At 40.2% G+C, this 27,844-nt stretch overlaps 1 protein-coding gene across 2 annotated transcripts in view; it reads left to right on the top strand.

Annotated features, from left to right (window-relative positions):
- Positions 1–27,844, top strand: part of gas7b (growth arrest-specific 7b) — a 527,545-nt gene that overhangs the window by 236,097 nt on the left and 263,604 nt on the right. For both annotated transcript variants that reach the window (XM_072241983.1, XM_072241984.1), the window contains exon 2: positions 296–416. In XM_072241983.1, coding sequence (XP_072098084.1) covers positions 296–416 — 121 coding nt within the window. The remainder of the gene's footprint in view (positions 1–295; positions 417–27,844) is intronic.

Here is a 27,844-nt window from a genome sequence, read left to right as displayed (position 1 = left end):
AGTGATGGATTGCTTGAAATTGTTGAACTTCTGACTACATCAAAACAGCCCATTCTTCAGGTTGATTTAATAATCTTAGACAATCACAAATTCAACCTTTTTTAAATTGACTTGAATTTGATTGAATTGTCACTTGTTATTTATTTGCAGGGAAGAGCTTGAATGTGGTTATAAATGGGATGCGATCTATTATTGGGTTTAGAAAAATCAATTACATTAACTATGTGGGAATCAATGCTTTGCGTGCAAGTCAGAAGATTGAAATAACTGAATGTCTGTGTGTTTTTTCTGACAGAAACCTACACCAGTAAGCGCTCAGACAATTGAGGAGATGGCTCACTCCCCCTTGCCACATGGTTGGCAGTGCTACATGTCACCACAGGGTCGGAAGTACTATGTCAATACCTACACAAGTGGTAAGGCCCATGAACACGTACATTAATGGTTTAAGAGTTTCTAGGAATTTCAGTGGATCTTGAAACAGTTTTCAGTCCAATGTTGATAGTTAATTGTCTCTGCACTGCATTGATCCATTCTCCTCCATGGAAGTTTTAATGTTCTATTTTTACATATTTCCATTATACTTTAAGTAAACACCTGAAATGAAAAATTGTGATATTTTGAATCCTGTTCTGCCAGAAATCATGTTGCTTTTTGCAAGGGTAAAAAGATCTCATCTTTGCAGTGGTGTCCTTTAAGTAACTGATTGAAACTAATATCTGGAGTGTTTTAAAATGATTGAAATAATTGTAAGGTCTATCATTAATGATCATAAAATATAAATCTTTTTTTCCAAAGAACCAGTGCTGTATGAGCACAGTTAACAAGTGTCCCACACCCAGCTAGTGAGAATTTCTGGCAATTGACCAGTTGGATAATTTCTAATTTAATTTGTCTTTGTATTTATTTAATCTAATCCAACTGCTAACTGACCTCAACTTGCAGCTGAGTGAGGCCCCTAGATGCAGATAACTAAACAGAATCCAAATACTTCCTTCATTTGATTATGATTGTGTACTTGATACTTATGTTCAATGATGAACCAATATTTCTTGGAATTTTACACCTATGGTCATAATCTACCGCAGTCGCTTAACTAGTGTCTCTATCTCTTTGTCTTTGGGTGGTACAAAATTGTATTGGTCCGTACACATGTGCCAATCAAGAGAACGCTTGTGGCAGATTTTTAATATGTTATAAGAACTTTCATTGTTATCTGAAAAGTTTGGTTCTGTCTCAAATAGGTTTTAATTTAAATCCTGCTGTAGGGCCTGTTGGTCTGTAATTGCAAATTATGTTCTTCTGGGAAATATGACCCAAGTTCACCAACTTAATGTTTTCTTCAGGCACTTTGTAAACCACAATTATGGGTGGATTTGTAGTTTATAACTGAGCTTTTGGCTGGGTTTCAGGAATGAGTTATCTACATTTACTTCAATCTAAAGGAAGTGTTTAGTCTGTAGATCATAAAAAGGTTTCACAGATTGATACTTTGGAAGTTCCAATGTTGAGTCTGCTTGACAAGGTATTACATTATATTGTAAATCCATGTCAACTGCTCTCTTCTATCATTAACACATAACTTTTAGAAACATCAAGATGAACAAAAGAACATATGGAATTTGGGTTGGAATAGACCTTCTCCTGGTCTATTGAAATTTGGCTTCTTCAGGTTAAAGACTAACTCAGTCCTCAGCAAAATAAAATCATGAAATTGGCCAAAATCCAAATTGAGAGGATGGTGGGGTGCGTTGCATTCAGAAGGATGCCAGCACTTTTAAGTGGACTCTCGCACCACCCCTCCCAAAGCAGACAGGTGTGCAGTTCATTAGCTCACAAGCCCAGCGGAGATCATCCTCCTCTTGGTAAATGGGCAATAGAGATACTTACCCGTCTGCCTGTCATATTTCTTACAAACGGTGTTTCATTCTGCTGCAATGAACGCACACTGGAGGAACCCCGCAAGTCAGGCAGCATCTACGGAGAGGAATAAACAGTCAACGTTTTGGGCCAAGACCCTTCTTCATTCTGCTGACTCTCAGTGAGAAGTCATCAAAGGGTTCTGGAAATGTTACCTTAACCATTGGAATATTCTTCCTATGAGCCTCAGTAACCTATAGATTGAGTAGAAATTTTTTTAATGAAATGTTTGATGATTAAAAGGAGCCACCACATGGTTGTGGTGATTGGCTGCATTCAGCAGTGTTGTCACACTTCATTGCCTGAATTACCACCTACTTCCCCATTGAAATCATAGCTAGTGAACTATTTTTTTTAGAAATTCAGGGCCTGGGTGACCTCTCTAAGTAACAGTGAGGTGCACACTGAGAGACATGGTGGAGATGTGTGATAAGCAAATTGAGAACTAAAATGGTGTTGACCAATGAAGCCCAGAGATGAGTCTACCTGAAGGATTTTCCATAGAACATCAGATATTTGTAATGGCTGTGGAGAATCTGAGTCAGTGAACTCTGGCATGTACTCCATAATGTCAATGCATGCAGAGCGGCCAGCGTACCTGGACAGGTTTTCAGGGACTGCACTGACGAACTGGTGGAAGTTCTGATGTGTGTGTACAAAGTCTTACTGTCCCAGGCTAAGATTCCGACATGTTTCAAAGCAGGAACCATCATTCTCATCACAAGACATCGGTAGCAAAATGTTCTAATGACAACAGACTGGTGGCACTCACTCCCATAGTTGCCAAGTGCTTGGAAAAGTTGGTCATGTCCCAAATCAAGGACATAATCCTGGCTACCTTAGACCAGTCACAAACAAGAGAAAATCTGCAGATGCTGGAAATCTGAGCAACACACACAAAATGCTGGAGGAACTCATCAGGCCAGGCAGCACCTAGGAAAAAAGTACAGATGATATTTTGGGCCAAAACCCTTTGGGTAGATTCTGCCCGGCCTGCTGAGTTCCTCCACATTTTGTGTGTGTTACCTTAGACCACCACCAGTTTGCCTACAAGGCGAATAGATCAACTGAAGACGCCATTTTATCTTGGAGCACCTGGAGCACAAAGACACCCAAGTCGGGATGGTTTTCATTGATTACAACTTGGCCTTTAACACCATACTACCGAACAAGCTGTCTGTCAAGATCCAGAATCTAGTTCTCAGCATATCAACCTGAAATTGGATCCTGGTCTTCCTCTCTAATTGTACCCAGACAGTGAAACTAGACAAGTGCACTTCAACGCACCTCCCTCCCCTCGCAACTCAGAACACTAGTGCCTGCAAGGGACTGAACCCACTTCTGTACTCTCTTTTCATCTCTGACTGCACTCACTTGATCCCAACAACCATGAAACTGCATATGGAGAGGAGGTGCTAAAGCTGTCCAATTAGTGTCAGAACCAAACCTATCAGTTATCACCAGACAAAAGAAATCATAATTCACTACTGGAAGGCAAGGTGTCCTGATCAAGCCCCACTAATTATGAATGGTGAGGTATGGAAAGGGTTTCCCATTTCAAGTTCTTGGGGATGATCATCAACGAGGAGCTCTCTTGGTCTGTCAACACAACCTTGATAGTAGGGAAGGCACAAAAGTGACTATACTACCTGAGGTGCTTAAGGAGACTAATCTGCCCCAAAAATTGCTGACCAACTTTTATCGATGTGCGATAGAGAACATAGGAACATCTGGGATGACAGTGCAGTATTCTAGCTGCAGCAAAACAGATCACAGAGCACCCCGACGAGTGATTAAGATGGCTCAGCACATCATTGGGACAACTATGGGACTTGGAGACAATCTACAACTCTCGATACTAACAGCATTCTCATAACATCATTAAAAACCCATCTTATCCCGGACACTCTGTCCAATCTCATGCCATCTGGCAGGAGATGCAGAAACATCTTGGCCAGACAGTAAGACTGAACAACAACTTCTTCCCGAGGGCTATTGTTCAGCTGAATAATGCTACACCCTGGCTTGCCAATGACCTTGTGTTGTGGACTATCAAAGTTACTTATTGTATGTAAATAAGGAATTAATTTTTTAATTAAGCCATGCTGCATACATTGTAAATATCTGTCTTGCATGGACTGGAGTAGCATTGCAATCCCCTTGTCTTGAGTAATGCCAATAAAGTTCTGTTCTATTGTAAATATATTATTCATTAGAGAGGTTCAAGTAAGATCTTTGAAACAGTCTAGGTAGTGACATTTTTTGCGCTGGGCATGTTTTATGCCTCACTTGCCTTTCTAGAGGGGCCAGCCATGGCCTTTAGAACTCTTCTAGTAACAACTGGTGCAACTACTGAATGAGTATCTCAGAAACTAAATATTGGAAGAAACCATTAGCTCTAATGCACTCTGTAGTCTGTGGAACCTTTTTGACAAGTCTCATTTCTCATACTTCTCTCATCATCTTGAAGGGCATCATTTGGCTCATCAATTCTATGGTGAAAATATCAGTGTCATGTCTCCAATTATTTTGCAGTATATATTCTCTCTCACATGCCCACAACTCCCCACTAATTTTCCAGCCAACCTACTTCATTTAGGCCAATCTACAGCAGCGAATTAAACTATCAGCATATTTTTGGAGTGTGGGCAGAAATCAAATCATGCCGTAATGAGGAGAACATGTATATTTCATAAACTCGGCACCCAGAGGTCAGGAGTGAACATGGATTGCCCAAGCCTGCAATCATTTCTGCAGTTACTCAGTGAAATCTCCCAATGTCAGCAGAGTGTCTGTTGAAATAGTAAGAAAAGGTACAAACTAGCACAATGTGTTTCTAGTTTCCATGGGGATTGGAGTTTCCTAATGCAACTTGTGTTTGTGTGGCAACTGAAAGTTAGTGACGTCATGTAGTGTACAGCTGGTAAATGAAGGAAGTTTGAGGCTGTCTGGATCGACCCAGAAATAGTCTGTTTTGGGTAAAGCCAAAATCTGTTCACTTTGCACATAAAATAAGATGCAAACTGCGCAATCCTGTTTGTGCTTGTATGTGCTGTGTTTTATACCACAAATCTGTGTCAAATTGTTGCCCTGTCTCACGTTCTGAGGTAACAGCACGGGAGCAGTCTCTTTGTCTCACTGTGCCTGTGTCACTCTAATCCTGTCCATATCCCTCTAATCCACGCTTTGTCCACTCACCAGCACAGAAGCTGGGGAATCTGCGGAATTTATTGCCATAGAGCTCTGTGGATGTCAATTCATTGGGTGTATTTATGGCTGCATCACTGCCTGGTATGAGGGGAAGAGGCCACTGCGTAGGATCGAAAGAAGCTGCGGAAAGTTGTGAACTCAGTCAGCTCCATCATGGGCACTAGCCTCCAAAGCATCCAGGACATCTTCAAGGAGCAATGCCTCTAAAAGGCGGCATCCATCGTTAAAGACCCCCATCACCCAGGACATGCCCTCTTCTCATTGCTACCTTCGGGGAAGAGGTACAGAAGCCTGAAGGCACACACTGTGAATTACAGTTTTAAAAATATATAAATATATTTGCTGTAATTCATTTTCATTATTATGTACTGTTGCCACATAAATACCAATTTCACGACATTTGCTGGTGATATTAAATCTAATTCCGTGAAGTGAATAGAGGTTAAGGGTTTTGGGAAGAAGGCAGGAGAATGGAATTGGAAAACAACATGAGCTATGAATGAATGGTGGTGAGACTTAATGGGTTGAATAGCCTGATTTTATTCTTATGGTCTTGTGTAGGAAACAGGTTTAAAAAAAGACTGATTTTAATCTTTGCCTGAACAGTGCAGTGGAGCTTAGAATTGCCTTGACTCAAATGAGTGGGTCATTGACCTGATGATCAGACTCCTGGGCCTTTGCAAGCAAAGGCATTATGCTACCTTCAAAAGACTGTGGAATGACTACAGTCTTCAGCTTGTATGCAAATGGAAAATGAGCAAACTTTGTGGCAAAGAAAACGGGGAACTTGTACCCTTATGTGAACAGTTTCCCCAAAAATGGGATACAACAGGAAACCGTAGAGCATCACAGTCGTGACCTTGGAACTTACTCTGACTGTGCAAATCTAATTTACGTTAATGCTTCATCTGTTCCCTCTCATTTGGAAACATTATAAATTGGTTGACAAATCTCAATGATCAACTTAACTTTGTCAACACCAATGATAAATTTCCTAAATTATAGCAGTTTTCTTGTTTTGTTGGAATTCCATCTGTTGTATAACCCTGGCTGAGCTCAATGTTCCTTATTATTTCATTTGCTATGGGTGTTGGCTTGCATCCAGCCTCTGATGACAATGCTTTAAAAAAAAGCCTTTATTGTTTTGAATCGCTCTCTTTGTTAGGTACAGTCAGCTGTTAGTGGTACTGCTGGTACTTAGCTAAGATATGCCACCACCATCTCTGAAGCTAAGCACACATTCATTTCTGGCTGTTTGCCTTTAAAGATGCTGATGATTTTATTTTGCTTGGTCTTTTGTTTGGTTCCAAACACTCATCGGCGTGTGCTGCATTGATTGTAATTCTCAGGGAAAGCTATCCCTTCTCCTTTTCTTTCTGGGCAATTTTATGCCTTTGCAACAGTCAGCTGTGCAGCAAGAGCAAACAGAGAAATTCTACTGGATTTGTTTGGAATCATATGAGGGTCTTGCAAAAATTATTATCTACTACACTATCTTCCCAACAATTGAAGGAAGGGGAAAGGGGAAAAAAGGGAGTTGTAATCTCATCTCACCACTAAACACTTCAGTAATCACTTTTACCATATTCAAGGTTGTGAGAGAATTTTGGATTGGAGTGGTATTAAGGATGATGTAACTCAGGCAGCAAAACTGAGCCAATACGCATGTTCAGATTACCCAACTGAATGGCTTTTTTGGGGGGAGGGGGAGTTTACATCTATTCCTCCTATTTTTCATGTGTTACCTTATGACTTTGGTGATAAACTTGAAAATATGGCTTGTGAATTGGTACAAAATCCATAATGATGTTTCTGGAATGGGTTATGTGTGCTAGTGAAATAGTATGGCAGTGACTTTCTCAGTGCAACCATTTCTGTGTTAAGATGGAGGTAAAAAAACACAGCCACTCAGCAAGAGGAGCAGTAAAAGGCTGAAGGATAAAGGGGAATGAAACTTCAGAAATGTAATTTCCTGTATGTGTTTGAGGATCCAGTGCCATTGGAAGGGTAGAGCTAACTAATTGAACAAAATTTTATATTTCTGTACAGACAGCAGGAGTGAAGCTCTTATAGGAAAGAATAGAGCCTCATGCAGAATTCCAAATTTGGGGAATGGAGAAGTGTCTGAGGACTCTGGAGATACCTTAAGTATTCCTTCATCTTGTTGCCAATTGTGCAATGAAGAAAATATACTTCGTAGTACTGTAAGCCAGATGAGGAGGCTTATTTTAATTTCTAAAATAGGAATTTGAATGTGCAAATGGTCAATAGTTACTCCCGGTTAGTTACTCATTATTTGTGATTTGTTTTCTGCATGGCTTGAAGCAGGCAGTGACATTTTTAACAAAACAGATGGACAATTCGTTTAAATATTGTTAAGATGTTGAGGGCATTCATGTTTTGAATGACATAATATTATCATTATTGTTAATATTGAGGAAATGAGGCCATGTAGGCAGAATATCAATTCAGTTGGTACAACAATGCAAAGATTCCTATTTTCACGTCATTTCTGAATTGTCTTCTTTCTTTTACTTAACTTTTAGCAAGACGTAATGTCTTAAATATTATTTCTGCAGCCAATGATCTCTTATTTGAGTTGTTCTGAGCAGGTGTGAAAGGATATATGGTCAGTCTTGATGTGCAATGATTTCTGCACTCTGATCTACATTTGCAGACTAGAGATGAAAATGCATTGTACTGTTAGCCAGGTTTCAGTTCATTCCCGAAGAACAAGTGATGCACCAACACTAAAGTATTTGCATGCCTTCCACTTAGTGACTTAACCTAAAAAGTAGTAGTATGGTAGGGACACTCAAACCTCTGGAATGGCATGTGGGAAATCCAAGATATTTTCTGTACCTGGGGCAACTACCTGCAGAAGAAGAAACTTCAGCTGAGGTTGGCTGAGCTCTGGAGTCTAGAGTTCTGTTTGTGAGGATGGGCTTTTTTTTGGTAAAAGTTCACCATAAAGGACAAGGTGGTGTACAAATTGAAAGATCTTTTAAGGTGACAGTATTGGGTAGATAATGTGGTTAAGGAGGCTTGGGGGATTCCAGTCTTCATAGTCAAGGCATTGAATACACAAACAAGAAAGTTATCCTCCATGTTTATAAAACATTGGTCAGACCTTAGCTGGAGTACCTTGAGCAGTTCTGGACACCGCAAAATAGGAACAATGTGATAGTGCTGGAGAAAGTGCTGAGGATATTGACTGGGCTGGAGCACTTCATTTTTATGGAGAGACTGGAGAATGTGAGTCTACTTTCCCTGGATCAGAGAAAGTTGAGGTATGTAAAATTGAGAGGTCTCCAGGAAACTATTCCTCCTATACAGTAAGGGGTAGATAAAAACTAGAGGATACAGATTTGGATAAAAGGAGGAGACTTAGAGGGGATGTGAGGGGGACCTTTTCACAGAGTGGTGGATCCCTGAAATACACTGCCTAAAAGAAGGGTGGGAGCAGTCAATAACAGCATTTAGGAAGTACCTGGATCAGCTTGTGAATTGTTTAGGCTGAGAAGGCTGGGGCTGAGTGCTAGAGTTAGGGTTAATACAAATGGGTTAGGTGCCTACTAGTCAAGGTTGATGTGTTGGGCCGAATGGCCTGTTTTCAGATGCATGATTCTGAAGGTGCAGGTGAGAGGGAATGCATATGACTTTCAGGGAGACATATTAAGAACAAAAGCACGAGGAATTCTGCAGATGCTGGAAATTCAAACAACACACATCAAAGTTGCTGGTGAACGCAGCAGGCCAGGCAGCATCTCTAGGAAGAGGTACAGTTGACGTTTCAGGCCGAGACCCTTCATCAGTCCCGACGAAGGGTCTTGGCCTGAAACGTCAACTGTACTTCTTCCTAGAGATGCTGCCTAGCCTGCTGCATTCACGAGCAACTTTGATATTAAGAACAAAATAGTTTTCTAGCCCAATATTTGGCTCTTGGGAAGAACAGCCAGGGCCAACAACATAACACCTTGGTGGTTCAGTTAGGTACTTGGTGTTTGAGGAGCAGGAAATTTCCCTTGCAAAGGTGACTTTGAAGCACTTAATTGCATATAAAACTGGACAAAGGGTGGGGACTGGTGACATTATTGGTCAAGAAAGTTTTACAACTGTGAGAGGAAGCTCTGTGTTGGATGGGTTGTGAAATGAAATTATATGCCTTGGAGCATTCACCTATTGTGTTACGAATGCGTATAGGCCCCTGAACAGTCCGAGATGAATTGAAGTGTAAACTTGCTGCAAGTGCAAAATCCATAGTGTGTATTGTGGACTATTTTACATATGATAATCAGGTTTATTGTCACTGACATAAGTCATGAAATTTGTTGTTTTGTGGCAGCAGTACATTGCAGACATAACAGATCACTAGAAGTTACAATAATAAAGAAGTACAAGAGGTGGGTAGTGTGGTAGTGTTCATGAGTTCATGGACCATTCAGAAATCTGATGGTAGAAGGGCAAAAACAAACTCTTCCTGTTGAGTGTTTGTCTTCAGGGTCTGGTACCTCCTCCCTCCTCCTTGATGGTAGTGATGTGAAGAGGGCATGTCCCAGCTAGTGAGGGTCCTTCATGACGGCTGTTTACCTTCTTGAGTTACCACCTTTTGAAGATACCCTCAGTAATAGGGAAGCTTGTACCTGTGATGGATTGGCTGAGGCTACAACCTTCTGAAGCCTCTCATGATCCTGTGTATTGGCTGCTTTATACCAGATGGTGATGCAGCCAGTCAGAATACTCTCCATTGTGCATCTGTGCATTTTGGTCTTTAGTGTCATATCAACTGACCTCAAACTCCTAATAATTTGAAGAATATAATAAATTCAAAGGTAATTTTTAAGTATATTAAAGGGAATACTATCAGTAAGAAAGAGGAGGACCAGTTGGGCATCAAAAGGATAACGTGTGAGTAGAGGTGAAGAATGTAGATTGAATTGTTAGTTGGTCTTTTGGAGCTACCTTACACAAGTGTTGCCATTGTATGGAATACAAATATTGGATGGAATGAAAACAGTGAAATAAATATGAAAGAGTTGAGCATAAATGAAACAAAGCAAATTGCACAGAATTTGATTATTTTATTCATTCTAGGCAAAATAGAGGTGCTAAGGAATTGTCAGTATTGTAGCTTGTTGTTATACAAGGAAGGGAGGGGTAAACAAAATAATTGTGGCCCAAATAGTTTAACCTGGAAAATATGCAAATTATTGGAATTCTTTCCAAGGGGCAGTATAAAACAATTCAGTACAACAGATCAATCAAGGACAGTTAGCGTGGATTTGTTAGGGGAATGTTGAATAACAAAACTTGATTGGGGAGAATTAGTTGAAAGCATTATGGTTGAGTCTACATAGTAGGCTGTCAAAAAACTAATGTGCATATGTCCCAAAGGAGAGTGGAACCACAGTTGGTTCAGTAATTGGAAGCCGAGGATAATGATTGATGTCTTTTGTGATTGGAAACTTTGTCAGTGAGATTCCTCGAGTCCCTGCTTTCAGACCCTTGAATTTTATTATGGTATGTCAAATGATGAAAGTTTGCAGATTATACAAAAATTGGTCATGTGGTTAAGAGGAAGGAGGAAAAGAATTTTTGACTTCAGGAAAGAAAAGGGGACCTTTACATGTCCAGAAATCTTTAAGCTAAACAACTAAATTAGGTGTTTTTAAACAAAAACATTAGACATGGTATCAATCAGACGGGATCATCAAGCCTGTCTGCACCAAGCTACCGTGTTGAAGAATGGCAGAGTGCATATAGACTGTCTTTCTTGGTAGTAAACACTAAACAAGAATGAGATGCCTAGTCCTACAGTTGCTCATGTATAATTTTCGTGCTGTAAATAACATTTCCTGCCTTGGCTTTTTTGAAGGTGTTTGGACAAAACGCAAACTGCCTGGAAGAATTTGTCTCTCGAATTGCATCACGTCCTATTCATTACCTTGACCCTTTTGATGTTTCTCCTAATGCTCTACGCCCTTCACGTCAGTGTGGTTGTCAACCCTGGACCTATTCATCATTATGTGACTTAATTGTCTCCAATCAATGTAGAAGACACCACATTTGTATAGTGTTATGATTTTCCACTATTTGTTACTTCTGTGTTTTGGAAATTGATCATTAGTTCCTGGCTATTACAGCTTCAGTCAGATGGACTGGCAACCCTCTGCATCTGCATTTGGAGTTGCAAATGGCTTAGCAAATAGACTGTCCCAACCCTCACTTATTAACTAACAATGAAATGCGTCTCCAGCAAGAAATGCAGCAGCTTCTTGTCATTTGAATCTTACCTAGGGCAAAAGTATCAATTTTTGATTAAATTCTGGAAAGGTAAGTTACTACTTTGAAGTTTTATAAAAGAATGACTTTCTGACAGAACATAGTTTTGGCTGGAAGCCAATCTTTTTTTGTTCCTCAACTGTCAGTTTCACATCTATAAATGAATAAGAAATCCATATTGACATCATCTTGGGCATCCTTTTTGCACGTGTTTAACTTTAGAAATGAAACTTCAGTGAGATGACAACAGTATGCTTTCAGACATCAATAATATTTGGCTAGCAATGGTTACACCGAAGTAGATTCTGCCTTCAATCATTTATTTCAAGCAACTTAAAATTGCCCTGATATCTGCAAATCTCAACAGCATCTGTTGTCCTAAGTGTGAAACATCATTGTTGGAGATAATAGCATGTACCTTTTAAATAAAAAAATGTGTAGGGTAATGATTTTATTTTCAGAGTATTTGAAGTAGCTGTTGTTGCTTTTCATTGAGGAGAGTGATGTTATATGCCCTTTTAGGGCTGGAACTATTTGCAAACATGAAATTAGCTGAGCAGATTTTTCTCAGTGTTACTGTCCAATCAAAAGCAATATTTTGTATGTGGGTTCTAACAACAAGCTATAAATGGATTGTTTCCCAAGAATATTCCCATTTTATGAAGTTATTTGACAGATGTTCTACATTTTTAAAGCTGGTGCTGTCGTGAATCTCAAAGTGAATAAAGATGTTGATGAGCAAAAATTGGCAAGAGATAAAATTCTTCAGCACTGCTGTAAATATTTAAAGCTCATGAATACTTTGGAGTAGTTGATGAAAGAGCCAACAGAGGCTTTACTTTCTGAGGCTTTTTTTCAGAGGCGCATGGACTCCAGACTCCAAGGATCATAAAGTCGGGCCTGAGTTACCATCTGCCCAACTTTCAAGGAGCGATTTGGAGAAGGAAAGTGGGACAATGCTACTTGCAAGCACAAGCTGATCTGGGGCAAATTTCATTGGAAGTGAACCTTCTATTAACCTTAGGTTCTGGATTGAATGCATCATTCCTCTGTCTAAGGGGTCTAATCATTAGTTACTTGGAGTATTTAAGTTTACATATTTTGGCTTATTTTTACTATTGTTTACTTAGGGTAGTGCTATATAACACGGAAACAGGCCCTTCGGCCCTACTCATCCATGCTGACTAAGTAGCCAAATTGAGGTATTTCCATTTTTCGGCATTGCTCTAAGTTTTTCCCATCCATGAACCTGTCCAAATGAATGTTTTAAACATCATTATAGTACCCATCTCTAACACTTCCTCTGGCACCTCTTTCCATATACACATCGCGCACAGTGTGGAAAAACTTCCCCCTCAGATCCCTATTTAATTTTTCCCCCTCTCTCTAACCCTGACCCAAACCTGGCCTTAGTCTTTTTTAGCTCCAAACTAAAGCAAATACAAAGTGCTATTGCGTATAATGGTACGTATCAAAGTAATTGTGGTTTTATAGCTGACTGGTGCCACTAATTTTGACCTTTTCATTTAATTGCTGTTAACAATTTCCCTCATTATTTTGTGAGAATTGTTTCACTGGAGGTTTGAAACGCATTGGATGACCTCTGTTAAGCATTTTAGTGTCTGTGGTGTCCTTCGGTAGGTTCTGCAAATGCTATTACTCAGATTAGACATGGCTAACAACAGAACATTCTTTGTTTGAGGTAGCTATTCTCAAAATGAACAACAGTGTCTGATACAAGATCATGTCACATGGTACATTCTGTTCCTACCAGTGCACTTTCAGTTGCAAAACAATGTTCTATTAGGAAAAACCCTTCTACTTTGTTGATGATGGATCACTTGGTCACTTTTTGTTTCTTTCCTTCAGCTGAGAATATTCTACCCTGTCTGTAAGCTACTTGTTCTTTGCCAGCTGCTCTAAACTGTAGGTTCAAAGATAATGATGGGAAATTCCTGTGGAATCACTTCCTGCCATAGATCAGAAAGACTCTTCAGAAAAACTGCCTCTTTGGATTTTTATGTAAAGTAATTATGGATATCACTGGATGCTGAAGTGTTTTGGATAATGTCCTTTCATATTCAGCAAATGGGCTTGAATGAAGTCAAAGTTATAAAATAGCCTACCTTTGGTGCACCTGATGGCATTCTCAAGTTGAATATGTGAAAAAACATTCACTTAACATGGGTCACACTGTTATCTCAGCTAGGAGAGAGAAGTTAATGATTTATCAGCACACTTCTTCAGTGTGAAAGCCTTTGTGGGTGGTTTTAATTTTGGGTATTAGACAACTAAATTAGCTGCCCTTTCCATATCAGTCATTTAACTTTCATCTGAGTTACAAACACACATGGGGCTACTCATTTAGAGGGAATTCCACTTGTTGTACACTTCAAGCCATGCCAATGAAAATGGGTAACCTAGGCAATTATTTCTGCTGTTCTTGTGAATAGTGCATACATACAATGGCAAATACTGTATCTTACATTACAAACATGACTCAGTTTCTGTCCGCCAGAGAAAGCAGGATCTCCCAGCGGCCACAAATTTTAATTCCATGTCCCATTCCCATTCTGATATGTCTATCCACGGCCTCTTCTACTGTAAAGATGAAGCCACACTCAGGTTGGAGGAACAACTTATATTCCGTCTGTGCAGCCTCCAACCTGATGACATGAACATTGACTTCTCAAACTTCCGCTAATGCCCCACCTCCCCCTTGTACCTCATCCATTATTTATTTATATACACACATTCTTTTTCTCTCTATCCTTTTTCTCCCTCTGTCCCTCTCACTATATTCCTTGCCCATCCTCTAGGCTTTTTTTCCCCCCTCCCTCTTTTCTTTCTCCCCAGGCCTCCTGTCGCATGATCCTCTCACATCCCTTTTGCCAATCAACTGTCCAGCTCTTGGTCCATCCCTCCCCCTCCTGTCTTCTCCTATCATTTCGAATCTCCCCCTCCCACTTTCAAATCTCTTACTAACTCTTCTTTCAGTTAGTCTTGACGAAGGGTCTTGGCCCGAAACATCGACTGTACCTCTTCCTAGAGATGCTGCCTGGCCTGCTGCATTCACCAGCAACTTTTACGTGTGTTGCGTGACTCAATTTCTAGAGCTTTGGGAGCACTTGAGCATGTGAAAGGTACTAATGAACTTCAAATATTTAAATATCCAAAGTGGTTATAGTTCCTATTGATGTGTATCAGTTGCAATTATTTGTCTATAAATTTTTAGTAATAGTGAGGAAATCCAGGATCTATTTTAATATAATTGCCAAGAAAGCACAACAGCACCTCTACTTTCTCAGGAGTCTACAGAGATTTGAAATGTCATCAAAATCTTTGGCAAACTTCTATAGATGTGGTAGAAAGTGTGCTTATTGGCTACATGATGGCCTGGTATGGGAGCACCAATGCCTTTGAGCAGAAAATCCTACAAAAGGTGGTGGATTTGGCCCAGTTCATCACGGGTTATACCCTCCCAACCATTGAGCACATCTACATGAAAACTTACTGTAGAAAAGCAGCATCCATTATACCAAAAAAACTCACCACCCATGCTGTTTTCTCACTGCTGCCGTCAGGCAGAAGGTACAAGTGCCTCAGGATTCGCACCACCAGGTTCAGAAACAGTTACAACCTCTCAACCATTAGGCTCTTGAGCAAAAGGGGATAACCACACTCATTCTACTTCTGGTGTTCCCGGAGCCGATGGTCTCACTTTAAGGGCTCTATCTTGTTATTTCATGCTTGTTATTTATTGCAATTTATTTATATTTGTACAGTTTGTTCATGATTCTGTTTACAGTTAATGTTCAAGAGATTTGCTATGTCCACCCACAGAAAAAGAATGTCAAGTTTGTATGTGGTGACATGTATGTACTCTGACAATCAATTTAACTTTGAATTTTGAACCTTGTTAAAAGTAGACTAATCATTTGAAGTATCTTACTTCCCTAAGGCATATTTTCAGTGTTGAATCAAACATCTTATACCAATAAAATTTAAAATAAGCCACTTTTACTGTATTTGTTTCCCCTGAGGTACCAGTTGTTACCTCCCTCATCTTAACTTCAGCATGAAATATTCACGTGAAATAGTTAAAAGTGCAATTGATAAATTTAACCCTGTTTTACAAGCTACAGATAGACACAAATGCTAGATATTGCTCCCTGTGCAGTAACTTGCCTCCAGTGATTTGAGTGCAAAAATCTTTGCTGGTTCTCCTTTGCTGTTCCAATTCTGAGGCATTGTGCACTATGAGATGAGCAATTGGAACTGAAACTTCGTCTGTTCCTTTGCACGCACGTAAGAAATCCCTTGACATCATTATGAAGAGAAGCAGTGGTGCAGCTGGAGGAGCTGCTGCCTCACAGTTCTAATGAACTGGTTTCAACCCTGACTTCCAGTCTGTTGTTCTGTGGAGTTCAAGTTCCTTCTACCTACCTTGATTTCTTCCAAGTGGTCTGTCCCCTTCTATATCCTGAAGACACAAAGTTGAAAGGTTAATTGGTCAGTGTAAATTGCTGTTAATGTGCATGTAAGTGACAGAATCATGAGGGGGTGGTGTGTTCATTGGTGGGAATGTATCAACTTCTATTCTTGTGTATCTGACATTTCTGTCCTGGGAGAAAAAGACTAACTATGTCATCTATTCCTGTCATATTTTAAAAAAATTTCTATCAGGTGAACCTTCATCTATCAGTCTCCGAAACCCCAGGGGAAAAACATTGAGAGTTTGACCAACCTCTCATTCTGGCTAATACACTTCCATTCAGGCAACAACCTGGGAACATCTTCTGTCCTCACTCAAAAGCCTTTACATCTTTACCATCTTGCAGCAGCCACAGCTGCATATGATCCTCCCAATGTGACCTAGCCAAAGCTTTAAGCAACTTGTACTCCATGCCCTGACCAATGAAGGCAAACATATCTAGGCGACCTTACCACCCTATATAGTCACAGAACTCCTGCAGAAAATTATATCCTTTCATCCTATAACCAAGCCAAATTTCAACCCCATTTACCAATTCACCATGTCTCCCATGTGAGTTAATCTTCTGAGCCAGTCTATAATGAGGTGCTTTTCGAAATGCTTTGCCAAGATCCATTGCCCTACCCTCATCAATCATCTTTGTTCATTCTTCAAAAAACTCAATCATGATTTTTGAGATAGGACCTCCCATATACAAAGCCATGTTGTCTCAAGTCCATGTTTTTTTCAAATGAGAGTAACTCCTGTTTCAAAGAACCTTCTCAAAATACCTCTACCACTGTCTTAAGTCTCTCTGGCCTATTGGTTTGTACTCTTTGGAAACAAAAGAACAACATTAGCTTTAGCAAGAGGACTAAACTTTCCTCCTTCTTCCAACCATGACATTTTTGCAACTTGCTCTGGCATCCTTCGCCTTGTGTTGGACTCATTCCTCTGCATTCCCAGTGGCAGCCTTCCGTAACCTGGTGTCTCTAGTCATTGGCATTTAATGATTTTGGACCATTAAAATAGACTAAATTTCACTCAGGTCATCAAGGCTTCCTGTTTGTAAGCCAAAATAATAGAGTTTAAATCAATATTTTAACGAGAAAGCCTGCTTCAGAACGGTTTCTGGTCTTTTACAAGGTGCATTCTCTTATATGTCTTGTCTCCATGTTTTTCATTCCATTCTATTGGACACTCAGCCTTTGTGTGTCATCCAGTTTGTCTTGGGGTTCATGATGGCAACTTAACAGGATACATAACTTTTGATCTGAGTCTTGGCTTGTGCACATTATTAATGTAAGCTAAATATTGGAGGGAGCAGTAATGGGAGTGGGAATTGAGGGCATATTGGAGAGTGAGATGCTGCAGAAAATGAAAATGCAATACACTGTAATTAGATGCTGTTTTCTGCAGAGAAGCAGGGTTAAAATCTTCTGGCTAAAAAGACCTGTAGCTGGCTTGGTTCCCAAAATGGTGTCTTCCTTCTGCCATGACCACAGCTAACCTTGAAATAAACAAAAAAGCCAGAAATCTAAAACAGAAACAATGTTATAAACTTTCGGCAGATCAGGCAGCTGTGGAAAGAGAGACAGTTTATGTTTCAGATAGGAGTTCTGATGAAGGGTTTCCACCCTGAAAATTTGGTAGTTTCTCTTGTAGATGTGTTCTGACCCCTTTCATGATTTTTTATATCTTTGCAAACTGGCAAAGCTAGAGTTGAGAGAATTTCCATCATCTCTTTCTAGCTTGTGTCAAAAAAAGACTTGATTTTAATCAGAATCTTTGTGCCCTCCAGTCTGAAAACCTCACCTCACCCAAAGATAATTACACTAATTGAAGCTATTTAATCAGCAATATGGCACTAGTATTTACTAGGATGTGGTCTTGAATGCAGGTGTCCGTCAGTTGGGAATAGCAGAAGGTGGAGATTCTGTTTAAATTTAACCTGGCAGTCAGCCAGACAGATGGTGAAACTTGCTGTACAAGGCCATAACCAGAAATTTGAGAAGACAATGAGGGAGAGAAGGCAAATTGGCTGTAGACATTGGGAATGCCTAATCTCAAGGCAGGCACCTCATGATCGAATGGCAGAGCAGACTCAGTTGGATGTGTGATCTAATTCTGCTTCTACGTATTATGGTCTTAAGGATTTTTATGGAGAGTTGGCGGGGGGGGGGGGCGGTCCTGTGTTAGTACTCAGCACTGTTTCCTGTCCTATAAGTAGGGTTAGGAAGCCATACACCAGCTTCATGGCTGGGATAATGATTTGAGAAGCTATTACTAGATTTGTAGGGCTACAGCTATAAAGACAGATTGGATTGAATGAGACTATTTTTTACCCCTGGAGGGTAGGATTGGTGAAATTCTAGAGATTTATAAAATCATATGCGGCATTGAAGGAGAGAATGATCAGTCTTTTTCCCAAGATAAGGGAGTTAACACCGCACGCTGCCCGAGCAGTGCTGCCAGGATAATCAAGGACACGACTCACCCAGCCAACACACTTTTCGTCCCTCTTCCCTCCAGGAGAAGACTCAGGAGCTTGAATACTCTTAAGGCCAGATTTGGGAACAGCTTCTTTCCAACTGTGATAAGACTGCTGAATGGATCCTGACCTGGATCTGGTCCGTACCCTCCAAATATCCGGACCTGCCTCTCAGTTTTCTTGCACTACCGTACTTTCCCTTTTCTATTTTCTATTTATGATTTATAATTTAAATTTTTAATATTTACTATCGATTTGTACTCCAGGGAGCGTGAAGCCCAGAATCAAATATCGCTGTGATGATTGTACGCTCTAGTATCAATTGTTTGGCAACAGTAAAGTAAAGTAAACTAAAACTGGAAGACATAGAGTTAAACTGAGAAAGAAGGATTGAAAGGAATCTTAGTGACCACTTTTTCATACAGATGGTAATGGGTATATGGAAAAAGCTGCCAGAGGGGTACATTTACAATGCTAAAGAGACATTTACCCTCAACATCCTAGTCTGAGGATTGAGTAGGAGATAGTTAAAGTGTCCCCTAAGTCTGCACTGGCTGTCCTGCCCTGTCTTTGCTGCAGCCTCAGCAGGAGTTATTCTTTGATTTTTTTTCAAGGTTTCTTAGTAGGTACAGTATGAAAAAGGTCAAAATGTTACTCCAGTGTTGTCTTTATCAACCTCACACCAAGTAGTCCCCCAATGTGCATGGCAATTGTTAGAGTGAGTTTTTGGGTAGGTGATTCATTTACACTTAAATGACTCTGGCCACCAGTCTTCTGTTTGACAAAGTACTGTGGATTGAATTCACAACAGTGCATTTCCTAAAAGCTGTGAATATCGGAATACTAGCCAGACGCTGTGGATGGAAGTCTGAAGTTTACTGGTAGTTTCGAAGACAGCCTAATCCATAGTTTATAAATATGAATTGTCCTCTATGTTAGCACATAAAATACCAAATAAATGTATTGTGGATTTGACTTGCACTCCTAAAGGCAGTGACTACCAACCCAGACATGTTGGCGTTGGGAGGAAACGATGAAGTCAGAAGGTGTGATGTTTTGTATGTAGCTTCAAAAGGAAGCATTGTTTATGCATTGTCTATAACTTTGTAAATAGGAATTGTCCTTTTCTTTTAGCAAATAAATATTGAGCCCACTTTGGGCTAGCAGACCTGTCCGTATGATGCCTGCTGTACCTTGTTGTGTCGAATAAAGAAGCTGCTTTGTATCTACCAGTAACTCTGTCTCTCCGGTGATTTCCTTCACACCACAACAGCAATGTATGGCTGTAACTGCATCCATAACTTGTATTCTGTAAATTAATGAGCAATCAGTCATACAGAAGGAAAACAAGGCCCAATCTTAGCATACCACAGGATTGCTCAGTATTGGAGAGCAGTAACCCTGTAGTACTATGCCATTTTAAAACTTCATTAATTTTTGTGGGCCTTTGTTTTCTAAGGTAATAGGGCTCTAGCATTTGTGAGGTGCTCCAATAATGGGAGTGTGTGTGTGAAGGGGAACTAAGTCAGGAATTCTGAAAAGAGCTAGACTAAACTGGCACTGAGGGAGACAGAAAGAACATTTTACAACCATTGGTTCATAGTGCTGCGATTGTTCCTTAAGTTTCAAACTGTGCAATTCATTTTAATTGGGGCATAATAATTAAACTTCAGTGCAACTGAGAATCACATAGATTTGTGGTTTTATTAAGCACCCTATGATTGAAAATTGGTTAAACTAAGAAAACGTCGCACTTGTGACTTTTGGTTACATCTTGGCGATACATGAAATTCGAATGGAGGCATTTGGTAGATAGTCATCCTTGCGACCCTGTTTTCAATCGCTGTTGGGTATCTTGGACAACAGCATTCTGGAAAACCTTTTCAGTGGGAATTGGTGTTAAAAGATGGTCCTAATTCCACAACATTGGCCTGGAAAGTCAAGGGAGTGTGAGGGAACTTTACAAACTCATGAGGACCCACTACCTCCACCCTCACTTCACTGCAGGAGAAACTTTATTCCAGTGCTAAGATTTCCATTCCCCAATTTACGTCTGTGCTGGGAAAGCTGTTGAAAAAGATTCTTAGAGATAGGATGTATGGGCATTTAGAGAATGGCTTTGTGAAGGGCAGATCGTGTCTAACAAGCCTGATAGAGTTCTTTGAGGAGGTGACCGATCATATAGATGAGGGTAGTGCAGTGGATGTGATCTACGTGGATTTTAGTAAGGTATTTGACAAGGCTCCATATGATAGGCTTATTCAGAAAGTCAGAAGGCATGGGATCCAGGGAAGTTTGGCCAGGTGGTCTCAGAATTGGTTTGCCTGCAGAAAGCAGAGGGTCATGGTGGAAGGAGTACTTTCGGACTGGAGGGTTGTGACTAGTGGTGTCCCACAAGGATCTGTTCTGGGACCTCTACTTTTCGTGATTTTTATTAACGACCTGGATGTTGGGGTAGAAGGGTGGGTTGGCAAGTTTGCAGACAACACAAAAGTTGGTGGTGTTGTAGATAGTGTAGAGGATTGTGGAAGATTGCAGAGAGACATTGATAGGATGCAGAAGTAGGCTGAGAAGTGGCAGATGGAGTTCAACCTGGAGAAGTGTGAGGTGGTACACTTTGGAAGGACAAACTCCAAGGCAAAGTACAAAGTAAATGGCAGGATACTTGGAAGTGTGGAGGAACAGAGGGATCTGGGGTACATGTGCACAGATCCCTGAAAGTTGCCTCACAGGTAGATAGGGTAGTTAAGAAAGATTATGGGGTGTTAGCTTTCATAGGTCGAGGGATAGAGCTTAAGAGTCGTGAGGTAATGATTCAGCTCTGTAAAACTCTGGTTAGGCCACACTTGGAGTACTGTGTCCAGTTCTGGTTACCTCACTATAGGAAGGATGTGGAAGCATTGGAAAGGGTACAGAGGAGATTTACCAGGATGCTGCCTGGTTTAGAGAGAATGCATTATGATCAGAGATTAAGGGAGCTTTACTCTCTGGAGAGAAGGAGGATGAGAGGAGACATGATAGAGGTATACAAGATATTAAGAGGAATAGATAGAGTGGACAGCCAGCGCCTCTTCCCCAGGGCACCACTGCTCAATACAAGAGGACATGGCTTTAAGATAAGGGGTGGGACGTTTAAGGGGGATATTAGAGGAAGGTTTTTTTATGCATTGCCTGAGTCAATGGTGGAGGCAGATACACTAGTGAAATTTAAGAGACTACTAGACAGGTATATGGAGGAATTTAAGGTGGGGGGTTATATGGGAGGCAGGTTTAAGGGTCGGCACAACATTATGGGCCGAAGGGCCTGTACTGTTCTATGTCCTGTGTTCAATTTCTCCCTCCTTTGTGAACGATGGTAATCTTCAAGTTTCCACGATGGTAATCTTGGGCAGTCTATGCATAGCCAAATAGGAAGCTGCACTCACATTACTCTTGTCTTCAATCTTATGGCTGACTTCCAGAATCCAAATGTGTGACAAGTATGTCAAACTGTGTATTTCCTTACAAGAAAACACTCACTGCTGTGGCCAAGGCAATTTTAATGGAATAAAATATTTGAGACATGGAAACAGTCTTTTCCGACCAGCAAGTATCTTTTTACACTAATCTTAATCTTTTTATTTTTCCTTCACTCCTGTCAACTTCACCCAGATTCTACCACACACCAACGTACTAGGGTCAGTTTATGGGTGACCAATGAACTTCCTGGCACTTCTGCACAGAACTAGAACTGAACCCAAGTTACTGTTGCAGTGTCGTGGCAGCTCACATACCAAAACAATAAATAGGTGCCCTGATGCACTCATTCCATTGCAGAACATGCCTTGGGATAGGCTTAAATGTACAAACAACACATCTTCAGTTATGTTGATGAAATTCATCTCTTCATTACTGCTTAGAGTCTCCAGCCATGAGGCTCTGATGGGATCAGATGCTAAATAATGTGAATAAGTTCCAGGGCTGAATAACCATGCAAGCTAGCTTTGAAGAATTCCTTGTCTGGAACTGGAGCCATAACCAAGTAAACTTGTCTGGTTGGTGGGGTTAATGAATTAATTCCTATTAATGTTGCCCTTTCCTGCACATTTGTTATGCAAAGGGTTTGAGAGTCTATTTCGGTAAGACAGAAAGGCTCAGGCTTCAATTATCTACTTCAAACTACATTTATTGAGACAGCATAGAGCAAGCTCAAAAACACTTAACTATATGTGCATGGGTTCTTCAAACTACAATACACTTCTCGCTCTTCCTGATCCACCACGCCATTCACGAACCAGCCCATCGGTGAGACCCCAGTATACTAGTGCCATCTAGTGTTGCACATTCTCCTTTCCCCAGTAGACCATAATGAGCATGCAAGACCTCAGGTCTCCCACTAGGAAAGGTTCACCAAACAGTCCTGCCGGGAGCCCTGGCCTCACCTTGACAGGTGCAAAGCAGGAGGGCGCCACCTGCCAGTAGAGTGCTGCTGTTGCAGGTATCCGAGCTTCCTGCAATGGTTGTAAAGGGGGAAACGGAGGTTTGGCGAACTGGCCAGTCTGCTGGCTGACCATGAAATCCTGATGGACTGGATGGATGAGTTGGACCCTCTGAAAGGTAAAGATAGGACACCATCTTGTGTCCATACCAAAGGGGTTAGGGTTCCTGGACAAGAAGCGGGGGGGTGGGGTTACTGGGTCCTCACCAATGGGCTGGATCATGGATTAGACAGAGTGAGAGGTGAGCTGCAGTGCAAGGGACCCATGACCTTGCATAAGTCCTTGGATAAGTATTTTAATGCTTTAGGCTGTTTCAATAAACATAGTTCTAAGTAGATATTTGGGGTCTGTGACTTTCTGACTTACCGAGCTGGACAATCGAATCACTTTGCGTAACAACATTGTGGATATATTGTTCCTCTCTGCAAGTGGCCCTATAATAGATAAAATAACAGGTGGTTGATTTTAGGCCGATTATTTTGAATATTTATTGTTTATTTGTTTCTGCTCTATGTACCTGTGAGTCACCTTGCAGGGAAATTCCACCAAGTCATTGACCTGCATTTTCTGTTGAGATGAATGCTGGGCAGTGAAGCAAATCAATTCAAATGTCAGTTAGCACACTGTAGATAGAGGTAACAATGAGTTCACTGAAAATAACAATGGTGGCATTGTTAGCTGCTAAAGAGTTCCTGTCTGTATATCACCAATGTTGGCTTTCATTTTCACTCAGCTATTCTGATTGTCCATTTGTAACTTTTCAAAGATCAGTTTCAATCTGCAACTTTTGCTGTATACTTTAATGTTGGACATGCATGACTAAACTGATTTTAATAAGTTTCAAAAGGCTTAATTTTGCAGGCAAGTGGTACAGTATTTCAAAGTGGCCTGCTGAATTAGCTTCTAGACTTTTGATTTCTCTGGTTTTCCAACATTTGTAGATTCTCTTGTGTTTGTGTATTTGATTGAATGCATTCATTTTGAGGAAGATTTCACATTTACTGCAGCATTGTTTCCCAGATGAGCCATTCCTACATTTTTAAGTGGGCTGCGTTTCTCAGAAAACATTTTAAATGAATTTTGTAAATTGAAAAGACTGGGTGAAACGCATTAAGCATTTTGGTATGAGGTCTGCCTACACACAGCGCTATTTTTATAGTGAAAAATAGATTTGTAAATTGAAGAAATATACTCCCAAAGCACGTTATAGCAAAAACTGATAATCAGTTAGGTTTAATATCACTGGTATATATCGTGAAAATTGTTGTTATGCAGCAAGAGTAGATTGCAATACATAAAAACTTACAGTAAAAAGTGTGTGTGTGTGTGTATATATATGTGTGTTATGTAAACATTAAATTAAAAAATTAGTGCAAAAAGGGGGAGGGAGTAGTGAGAGAGTGTCATGAGTTCAATCTCTATTCAGAAATCCGATGGGCAGAGGGGAAGAAGCTGTTCCTGAATCGTTAAGTGTATGCCTTCATGCCCCTGATGGTAGCAATGAGAGAAGTTATGGTTGGGGTCCTTCTGATGGATGCTCCATTTTGATGTCCTGGATGCTGGAGAGGCTCGTGCCCATGATGGGGCTAACTGAGTTTACAACTTTCTGCAGCTTATTTTGATCCTGTGCAGCAGTCTCTATATACCAGGCAGCGATGCAGCCCGTTAGAATGCTCTCCACGGTGAGTGTCTTTGGTGACATACAAAATTTCCTGAAACTCCTAATGAAATATAGCTGCAGTTGTGCCTTCTTCAAAACAGCATTGATATGTTGGGCCTTAGAGATGTTGACACCCAGGAACCTGAAATTGCTCATCCTTTCAAATTCTGCTCCCTCTATGAGGACTGGTGTTTGTTCCCTTGTCTTACCCTTTCTGAAGTCTATAATCAATTCTTTGGTCTTACTTGTTGCTGTTATACTACTCAATCAGCTGATCTATCTCACTTCTGTGTGCCTTCTTGACACTATCTGAAATTCTGCAAATGATAGTTGTGTCAGAATCAGAATCAAGTTTAATATCACCAGCATATGTCGCAAAATCTGTTTAATTTGTGACAGCAGTACAGTGCATACATAACAGAGAAAAAACTGAACTACATTAGGTATATATAATTAAATAGTTAAATTAAACAAGTAGTACAAAAATAGAAATTGAAAAATTCAATGTCCATTCAGAAATCAGATAGCAGAGAGGAAGAAACTGTTTCTGAATCATTGCATATTTACCTTAGTCTTCTGTACCTCCTTCCTGATGGTAGCAATGAGAACAAGGCATGACCTTGGTGATGGGGGTCCTTAATGATGGATGCCACCTTTTTGAGGTATTGTTCCTTGAAGATGAACTGGATACTATGAAGGCTAGTGTCGATGATGGAGCTGACTAAGGTTACAACTCTCTGTAGCTTAATTCAATCTTGTGCGGTAGCTCCCCAACCCCAATTCCAGATGTTGACGCAGCCAGTTAGAATGCACTCCATGGTACATTTCTAGAAACTTGCAAGTGCTTTAGGTGACGTACCAGATCTCCTCAAACTCCAAATGAGATATAGCTGCTCTTGTGCCTTTGTATCTGCATTGATATGTTAGGTCCAAGCTAGCAAATTTATAGATGGCATTTGAGCTGTGCCTAGCATGACAGACATAGATATAGAGAGAGTAGAGCGCTGGGCTAAGCACACATCCTTGAGGTGTTGATTATCAGTGAGGTGGAGATGTTATTTGTGACTTACGCAGATTGTGGTCTTCTGGTGAGGGAATGGAGGATTCAGTTGCAGAGGAAGGTAGGGAGGCCCAGGTTTTGGAGCTTTTCGTTCAGAACTGTAGGAATGATTATTTTTAACACTGGGCTGTGGTCAGTAAACAGCATCTTGACATGGGTATTTGTATTGTCCTTGTGAAGAGCCAATGTGGACATATTGTGGCTATAGGCAAATTGCAGTGGGTCCAGGGTCTTCCTGAGACAGATGTTGATTCTAGCCATGACCAACCTCTCAAAGCATTTCATCACTGCAGATGTGAGTGTTAAATTTTCACGACATATGCCGGTGATACTAAACCTGATTCTGATTATTTTGCCTCCTTAGATATTTTGAAGACAATGGGGGAAGAAAGAAGTTTTGCTGTGTTTAAGTCCCAAAGTTCAATTGTTGTCAACACTTGTTAAAAGTGGCTTGGTGGAGAATCCCAGCTTATGACTGGGACCAGAGCCAAGAGTGGGAAACCTATTTCCAGAGAGGAAGGGGATAAAAGATTATCCTGTCTTTCTTGAGAATTCTTATCATACTAAGATTTTTCTGATAGCACTGGATAACAAATTTTTTCAAGTGTTGCTTCCTCAAGTATTTTTTTGTTTATGATAGACTGCTAAAAGCTGAACACAAATATAATTTCAAACTACGAGTATCACGTAGGAATTTGGAGAAACAAGAAATTAATTTTTATTGAATTATAATGTATTTAATTGCATAACGGTCCTGATGCTTTCTAATAGTTCAACTGAGCTGAACATAAGTTTTGTTGATGATTTTCATTTGTACTCAGTGTCTGAGGCTTCTTGCTTAAGTGTCCAATAATAATCAGTCAGCGTTGATGGATTCCAGTTGCCTTGATACTGTTTCTCCATGACTGCAATGTCCTGGTGAAACCTTTCACCATGCTCGTCACTAACAGTGTCAAGGTTTGCAGGGAAGAAGTTTAAATGGGAATGTAAAAAGTGGTTCTTTAGTCACAAACAAGAGAAAATTTGCAGATGCTGGAAATCTAAGCAGCACACACAAAATACTGGAGGAACTCAGCAGGTTAGGCAGCATCTATGGAAAAGAGCACAGTCAATGTCTTGGGCTGAGAGCCTTTTTGCACTTCATGGTTTTGTATGCTTGAAGCATGTTATCAACCAGCTGCACATGGCTTGGTGCTCTGTAGTTACCAAGTAAATTTTCAACAACATCCTTGAATGCCTACCATACGATTTTTCTCTGGTCCCACTAGAAGTTCTTCAAATTGCCTGTCATTGACGACCTGTTTGATTTGTGGACCAATAAAAATGCGTTCCTTAATCTTGGCATCAATTATTCTGACTTGAATTATGAATCGAAATAACAAATATGGGCAATTATTTAAAAATGGTGTGTGATAGGGAAATTTGATGGTGATTTTCATGATCTGCAGCCCAAAATCTATAGGATACACTCAAAAGTAGTCAGGAAGTGAAATCTTTGTTGACTATGTAGTTGTCCTGAAACATAATTTGTACAAAACATCTTTTGCTTTGTGAAGTTGGGCAATAGAGTACATACTCAATAAAATATAATTTTTAATGTATCCTGCAAGTGTCTTTCTATTCCTCATGAGGCTGCAGTCTAAATAAAGTGAAAAGGAATTTAGTTCTCTTTCTGTGGCCATTTTTTTCCATAAAATTACTGGCCTTCTGCAAACAATTTAAGTGATTGTTGGGCGGCCTGTATAACCTGTTTATTTGGATACTGGATGTGTTTTTTTTTTGCAGACCACTAATCATTTTGGAACGTGCACATTCCTTGGTTCAAACAACTAATCATTCATTTCCCACAATCTGAGTTCTACAGCACTTGTTGACTACATATCAATTAAATATTTATCATTTCCATTTGTATTCAATACCATGCATCAAACTTGATTGTTAATTTTAAAGGAGAGCCAACATGTACTGAACTTTTCCAGAGCCAGGTTTTTTAAAAACTATTTGATCAGGAGGTGAAAGCAAATATTTGGGAGATGTCTGTGAGCATAGCAGACCTGACCTGAACAGTGAGACATAAGAACGGGCAAATATTTGGGAGTCTTGCACTATTTAAGAATTTCAGATGATAAATAGGATGAAGTAATAGGGCTGGAGTCTGTGATGACATCAACAATTTGTAGTTCTACAATCTGTTTTTATTTGAAGTTTAGCAAGTTCTACTTCCAAATCAAAGAACTGCAGTGCTGTCCAATTCTTCATCCCTGAGGTG

This window comes from Mobula birostris, chromosome 24, assembly GCF_030028105.1.
Source record: "Mobula birostris isolate sMobBir1 chromosome 24, sMobBir1.hap1, whole genome shotgun sequence".
NCBI lineage: Eukaryota > Metazoa > Chordata > Chondrichthyes > Myliobatiformes > Myliobatidae > Mobula > Mobula birostris.
The sequence above is the reverse complement of the archived record's forward strand: the minus strand, read 5'-3'. Positions and strand labels throughout refer to the sequence as shown.